Here is a 7,357-nt window from a genome sequence, read left to right as displayed (position 1 = left end):
CGCAAAGTGACATTTCTTCACAGTATGTATACTGTCATCAAAACTCCGATGTTTCTAACTTGCTCGCTCTAACGCATAGAATTCTTATTAGAGTACGAATTCTTATCGGATATGTAGCTCTAACAAAGGGACATTTTTTTGACAGTTCGAACAAAAAATTTGTAAGTGTGTATATGAGATGACTAAAAAGTTGTGAATGTGTTTGTAAATCGTTTGATTTTCAGGGGAAAGTGGTGAGCCGTGGCTGGCAGGGACCCTTGCTAAACAACCAGAGTTGTTCTGGTGCTAGAAATGTACCAGTGTGAAACCTACCAATGAAACGATAGTGACGATAGTCCTAAAACTATCGATAGTTAATTCAAGTGGTCAGACTATCGGTAGTATCGTCGATAGTTTGATAGCCCTTGCATATAGTCTTAAATATGGCTCCTCCGGCCGCACGTCAGCGATATAATGCAAATAAATCGGACAATGGAGTCGGTCTCACCAAGAAGCCACCTAGGAAGCTTGATAGCCAAAAAAAGGATTGCAAGAAGAGGTTCAAATTGTTTTCAGAGGTTAAACGTTTTTCAAAATTTATCATTCATAGTTCGAATGGAACGAAAATATCTTATACTGCGGCAAAAAATACAAAATCAACAATTGTCCCAAGCGTAGAAACAGCATTTAAGACATTTGTTAGTGCACGGTTATGCAGTGCTATATGGGCATATATATCTGATTGCGACGAAACTTTCAACTATTGGGAGCCACTTCATTATATCATTAATGGACACGGTATGCAAACTTGGGAATATAGCCCACAATTTGCACTTCGATCGTATACATATCTCTTATTACAAGGGGTGCCCGGATGGATATACCAAAAGCTTTTCAATCCAAGCCCTTTTTTAATATTTTACATGATACGATGTATTTTAGGATTTGGGTGTGCAGTTATGGAACGTTTTATGTATAAGTAAGCATAATTTTTTTTTTTAAGTATTTTCTTTAATTTCTGAATATTATAGGTCAATCTGCCAAGAGTTTGGAATACATATAGGACGACTGTGGTTAATTTTTCAACTATTTAGTGTAGGCATGTTTGTATCAAGCACCGCTTTATTACCGTCTTCTTTCTCAATGTACTTTGGATGTGCTGCCATAGCTGCATGGTGGCAACTGAAGTACAGCCTAGCGATATTTTTTGTAGCTATTTCAGCCATCCTTGGCTGGCCATTTGCAGGATTATTGGGAGTTCCAGTCGCTTTGGATATGCTATTACATAAAAGAATGTGGAAAACGTTTATAACGTGGGCGTCTATTTCTGCAATAACAATTGGTTTACCGATGGTTGCAATCGACAGCACCTATTTCGGCAAATTAGTCATCGCACCTTTGAATCTAGTAATATATAACGTTTTTACTAGTCATGGACCGAATATATTTGGCACCGAACCATTGAAGTATTACTTATTTAATGGGTTTTTGAACTTTAATGTCATTTGGGTGAGTTAATTTCTGTTAAATAAAATTTAGTTTACTTATAACCTTTATATTTTAGCTGCTTTCTCTAATTACACCGGTTATGTTGGTGATTGATCACTTTCTAGTGCCTGCGAAATCCAAATCAACGCTTAATTTTCCACGATATTTATCATTAGCGCCTCTTTACCTCTGGCTGTTAGTTTTCTTTCCACAACCCCACAAGGAGGAACGCTTTCTTTTCCCCATTTATCCGCTAATATCACTGTGTGGAGCTATCACTGTCGATGTAATTCAACGCATTTTTTTTAGACTGAAGTCGGTGGTTAACAGTAAAACTATGGCAGGCTCCCACTATTTGGATCACACTATGTTCATAGCCGTTTTCGTTATGCTTGTAAGCACACTGTTGGGTTTGTCAAGAGTATTCTCTCTTTACCGAAACTATCACGCCCCTATGGATGTCTTCATGGAACTGAACCAATTTAAAGCGTCGCAACAATATAAGGACGATCGAATATATAACGTATGTATTGGGAAAGATTGGTATCGTTATCCTGGTAGTTTTTTTTTGCCTACAAATAATTTTCGTTTACGCTTTTTGAAATCAGAGTTTCGAGGCATGCTACCTTTTTATTATGCCGATGGAGAAAATGCTACTCAAGTAGTGCATCCATATTTCAATGATATAAACCAAGAAAATGAAAGCGCTTATTTTGTTTACAATGACTGTGATTTTTTGATATATTTCGATGAAGGCAAATATACAGACCTAGAACCCAATTACACCAAATTCACCAAAGATTGGATCCCGTCGAAAACTTTGCCATTTCTCATCCCACATAAATCACATAAGCTCTTTAGAGCTTTCTATATACCATTTCTAACTGATAATTATACTTCATACGGAAGTTTTTATTTATTAAAGCGGAAAATAAAATTAAGTTAAAATAAAATTATAGTTTAAAAAACTAAAACCTCGCTATTAAAATTTCCATTCGTACTGTCATCAGGTTACTTTAAGAATGTAAGTTTAAAGTAATTCCCATTCGTACTGTCATCAGGTATGTAACTTGAGAATGGAAATGGCTGCTTCTTTTTGGTCAGTGATTTCCAAAGTGGTCCAGGTGTCCAGGTGTCCACGGGAGACTCGACGGGGGTCTACGTTGGCGTGAAAAAAACATGGGGGACCATGAGTTGTAAGTGGGCGTCCACGAAAATTTATATGGTTTCGACAGTAAAGAACCAAAAAGGTTGCTTGATAGCCTCTTTATTTAACTTGATTTTTTTCTGAGTGGTGTATAGTGCTCTTGACGCACTGCTGAACTTATCATGACTTTGTGTTATCTTTCGTGGGGAAGCCTTAAAGGCCACCTGCAGACTAAAAAGAACCGGATGTTGGTATAAAACTGAGATTCAATACTGTTGAGTTCCCTGAGACTGAATGCTAGTTTAATTCCATCAATGAGGCCGGACTCGCACATTGTCGAATCTTCGCTGATGGCCCCAAAACTACTCTGGGTTGTTGTTGTTGTTGTTGTAGCGGCTACTGAGCCCCGTTCGGGACGGTTCATCCATCATCGTTGTCGTCTATTTCAGCTAAGGGGAGGCCCAGGAAGTGTGCGACTTCCACAGGGGCTGTCCATAGGGACAGGGGCGTTAGCTGAGTGGGATTCACGGGGCATGTGAAGAGGTGCCGGGAGTCATGTGGCGACTCTCCACATGCCGGGCATTGGTTGGGCACATCCTCGTTGATTCTACTCAGGTAGCTGTTGAGCCTGCTGCAATAGCCAGAGCGAAGTTGGGCTATTGTTGGTCGGGTCTCCCGAGGCAGACAAAGTTCTGTCCCGTCCACGTCCGGTGGTTGTGTGCCTAGAACGGCATTCACCGGGCGGGAGTCTATATAACTTGAGACTGATTCCCTGTAAATGCCGTTGAGGGCCTGTCGGTAGGTTGTCGGGTCCAGACGTTGTTTAATATACCTCTGGACTTCGTCTGTCAGTTCGTAAAGATGCCTCCTGTCGCGGCACGTAATGCCGTGTTTTGGCAGGTCTGCAGCTTCATCCACTGCGTCCTGCNCGGGCGGGAGTCTATATAACTTGAGACTGATTCCCTGTAAATGCCGTTGAGGGCCTGTCGGTAGGTTGTCGGGTCCAGACGTTGTTTAATATACCTCTGGACTTCGTCTGTCAGTTCGTAAAGATGCCTCCTGTCGCGGCACGTAATGCCGTGTTTTGGCAGGTCTGCAGCTTCATCCACTGCGTCCTGCTAGTCCCCGGCGACCATACGGGCGCTGCGTAGTTCAGAACCGGCCGGCCGATTGCCTTGTATGTTGCCAACAACGTTTCTTTATCTTTGCCCCAAGTGCTGCCGGCCAGCGACTTGAGGACATTGTTGCGGCTCTGTACTTTGTTGACAATTGCGGCTGTATGCGCCGAGAAGGAGAGCAGACTGTCGAAGGTAACTCCGAGGATTTTCGGGTTATTCACCGTCGGTATTGTTACGTCATCGACGTGAATACCCAGTGGCAGTCTGACCTCCTTCGTCCAGGTGGTGAAAAGGGTTGCCGAGGATTTCGCAGGGGATAGGGCTAGGCTCCTTGCAGTGAAGAAGCGATAAAGTTCGGAGAGGTAACCGTTTACTTTTGAGCACAAGTCATCAATTCCATTCCCAGACGCCATGATCGAACAAGTGTGGCGAGTGAGTCTGGAAGGTTTGCAAGAGGAATTCGCGTCCGTTTTGACATCAAGATTCGTAAATGAATTCGCCGCACATTTGATTTCGCGGCGACAAAGAACGTTGAGAAAGTGTTCGATTAAAGAAATAAAGAAATGAAATGACAAAAAACATGGCCGCAACTCTTTTTGTTTATTTGCCGAAGACATTTAGCAATTTGCATGCGCATGTGCATAGTTTATTTATTTATATTTTAAACAAATGTAAGTAAATAGAGGGCCTGCGCTATAAAGGACCTTTACAAACTTCGTGTTTAATATGGAAGTTTTAAAGTTGTAATTATGAATGCAATTACCTTTTTTATAACAACTCAATGTATATTTATAATCAATAAGTAATTTATATCAATTTAATCAAATATACTCATCCATTTCCCCCAAACATATCTACATTCATGCAAAAAACGTATGTACATATACGCATATGCGACTAAAATACAACAATAACAATTTCATTCATAAACGCATGCGCATATTCTTCAAGGTCAAACTCATTCATTCATAAATTCAATAGCCATACATCTCCCCGCAACATTTGCAAAAATAACTTATCTCGAGTTAAGACATTTTTTCTCTAAGCTTCTAAATCGCAGTGCTCCTTCCAACTTTTAAATTATTAATTAGTTGTTTAAGATTTTATTTTAGTAAAAAACAAAATAAGCATACATTTTTTGCACAAATGGCCCCTGAAATTTTGATGTAAACTCAAAACTTCTAAAATCACATACATAAGTGGTTTTACAACAAATGTAATTTGGCAACATGGTTGCCTTCACCAGCTTCGGCCACAAATTTAAACATTTTTGTAACCGAGCGAATACGATTTGTTTACAGTTGACTCTAGATACGTCGAGCAATATGTATAAGAATTAAAAAAATTAAATTTTTGCATTATTGATGATTGCAAGGCTCTGAAGCATGTATAAGTGAGTGTATACGAGGGTCGTATGAAAACTACCCGATTTTGAATAGAGATGGCGCTGCTACAACTAAAAAAAAATATTTTTCTAAAAAATACAACTCTTCAAATAACACGTGTCAAAATTTCTCAGCGATATGACATTTACAACAAATTTTATACGTGTTAGAATTTAGTTACTTTTGTGCTTTTTGTCAACATGGAAAAAATTGAATATCGAGCAGTGATAAAATATTTGTTTTTGAAAAAGAAAACAAACGACGAAATTAAATCGGAATTTAACGAAGTTTATGGAGACTCTGGACCGTCATTAACAACTATAAAATATTGGGTAGCTGAATTTAAACGCGGCCGTACGAGCATTTTTGATGAGGAACGTTCAGGTCGTCCAAATGAGGTCACTACACCAGAAATGATTGAAAAAATCCGTGATATGGTAATGAGTGATCGAAGATTGAAAGTGCGTGAGATTGGTGAGAGTGTGGGCATTTCAATTGAACGGGTTAATAACATTTTGCAAAATCATTTGGATATGCGAAAGCTTTCCGCAAGATGGGTGCCGCGATTACTCACAACACACCATAAACAAACACGTGTTTCCATTTCAAATGATTGTTTATCAATGTTAAACGCAAATCCCCAGGAGTTTTGGCGTCGATTTGTAACTGTCGATGAAACGTGGATTCATCACTCCACACCAGAGACCAAAGAACAGTCAAAACAGTGGACTCGTCGTGGTGAACCAGCTCCAAAGAAGGCAAAGGCGATATTATCAGCAAACAAGGTTATGGCCACAGTATTTTGGGATGCGCGTGGGGTTATACATATTGATTACCTACAAAAAGGAAAAACAATTAATCTGCCCATAATCCTGGTGGGTGCGTCGTCGTTCATTGTGCAGAATGTCGAATCGTCTATCTGCTCAGCCAGATGTATTCCCCTACGATCATTTGACAGGCTTGAGTGGGTCATAATGGTAACACTGCAACGTTGTTGACGTGTTTGTAATCGCTCTGCGGAAAATTTTTAAAAAACAGCCGAATTGTTGGGATTTTTACCAGCGTTAGAGCCAGTGACTTAAATAGCGAAGTGCTAATAAACTGTGCTATTTGCAAGCACAAAAATTTGTTTCATTTTGATAAACAAACAAATAAATATAGCTAGAGACATAAAAGTGCAGTGAGGTGACAAAAACAATAAGGCGCGAAAATGGATAAATGCCATAAGTGCAAGAATCCAATTCGCGGTGACAGCGGAATCCGCTGTGATGGTGTGTGTGGTAAAGTGTGGCACTGGGCAAAAAAATGCTCTGAATTGGAGGAGTACAGTGCGAATGTACTCAAAGAAAACAACTTTGTGCGCTTTATGTGTAACCAATGTCACACATACATGCATAACATCGATGAGGTGCTCCGAAATATGAACTTAACAATAGAGAAAAATAGTCAAAAGATCCAAGAGTGTAATGATGACTTCCAGGAGTCGCAGAAAATGCAAGTGAAAGAGCTTAAACTTCTCTTGCAATCAATAGAGAAAAAATTTGGGGAACGCATTGATGCAATGCAAAGAGTACAAAAAACCTGTGAGGCGAGTATTCTCGAAGTGAACCAAATTAAGTCAATAACTGACGGCGTAAAAAAGCAAAGCCATGATCTTTGCGAAGCCATAGTGCGCAATGAAAATGAGAACAAAAAAATTTGCGAAGAGATAAAGAAATCGGTGACTGCTGACGCGTTAGCAGGTCAGCGGGCGAAAGCCACTTACGCGGATCTCTTTAAAGGTAATACTGCGAAAGATAATAGGCCGCCGAAAGTAAATAAAGAGAAGCCATTAGTTCTACAACCAAAAGAGAAGCAGGAAGTGGGAAAAACAAAAGAAGATTTGAACAAAAATGTTGACCCCTCGGGCTTGAAAATTAATAGTGTACAGGGGAGGAAAAGTGGGGCTGTAGTAATACAAACAGAAAATGAGGCTGAGCGTGAAAAAATCAAAAAGGCAATAGAGAATAAAATGAGTGATAGATATGAATAAAAATCCCAAACGTATCCAAGCCAAGGTTCATGGTATATAGAATGAGCTTTAAACATGAGAATGAGCAGCTCAGGGATATGATAAAAAAACAGAATGAATGCTTCAAAAATGGTAATTTCAAAATTTTGAAATGTTTTGAAACAAAAAGAGGAAATGCAAAACATTATAATGCGTTAGTAGAAACAGATGTAGATGCGTTTGCAGCCGT

The 7,357-nt window shown here is 39.6% G+C and overlaps 2 protein-coding genes across 4 annotated transcripts; both read left to right on the top strand.

The window, feature by feature from the left end:
* Window positions 1–250: 250 nt before the first annotated feature.
* Alg9 (alpha-1,2-mannosyltransferase Alg9) lies at window positions 251–2,441 on the top strand. Of its 3 annotated transcripts, none has more exons than XM_017619227.1 (5): window positions 251–538; window positions 590–777; window positions 844–958; window positions 1,011–1,488; window positions 1,544–2,441. In XM_017619227.1, exons 1-5 carry the CDS (start codon window positions 423–425, stop codon window positions 2,411–2,413), a joined length of 1,767 nt encoding a protein of 588 aa, XP_017474716.1. In that variant the 5' UTR covers window positions 251–422; the 3' UTR covers window positions 2,414–2,441. The 3 variants fall into 3 exon arrangements, with proteins under 3 accessions (XP_017474716.1, XP_017474715.1, XP_017474717.1); XM_017619228.1 differs by having other exon boundaries at window positions 253–538; window positions 590–958; window positions 1,544–1,990; window positions 2,076–2,220; XM_017619226.1 differs by having other exon boundaries at window positions 590–958.
* Window positions 2,442–5,140: 2,699 nt separating this feature from the next.
* Window positions 5,141–5,959, top strand: LOC108365237 (histone-lysine N-methyltransferase SETMAR-like; the record flags this gene model as incomplete). The annotated part of the gene is made up of 1 exon (XM_017619229.1): window positions 5,141–5,959. A coding segment is annotated over exon 1 (642 nt), but the record flags the coding sequence as incomplete, so codon positions are not given.
* Between the last annotated feature and the right edge of the window lie 1,398 nt (window positions 5,960–7,357).

This window comes from Rhagoletis zephyria, unplaced genomic scaffold (assembly GCF_001687245.7).
Source record: "Rhagoletis zephyria isolate East Lansing unplaced genomic scaffold, Rhagoletis_zephyria_1.1 Rzeph_scaffold_01812, whole genome shotgun sequence".
Lineage (NCBI taxonomy): Eukaryota > Metazoa > Arthropoda > Insecta > Diptera > Tephritidae > Rhagoletis > Rhagoletis zephyria.
This window is presented reverse-complemented; position numbering and strand designations above follow the sequence as displayed.

Bases quoted from the DNA above. Each gene is read 5' to 3' on its own strand.
- Alg9 (XM_017619226.1), top strand. From the start codon at position 423: ATGGCTCCTCCGGCCGCACGTCAGCGATATAATGCAAATAAATCGGAC. The intron at 539-589 runs GTTCAAATTGTT...TATCATTCATAG, and splicing joins AAAAAGGATTGCAAGAAGAG to TTCGAATGGAACGAAAATAT. The intron at 1,489-1,543 runs GTGAGTTAATTT...TTTATATTTTAG, and splicing joins TGAACTTTAATGTCATTTGG to CTGCTTTCTCTAATTACACC.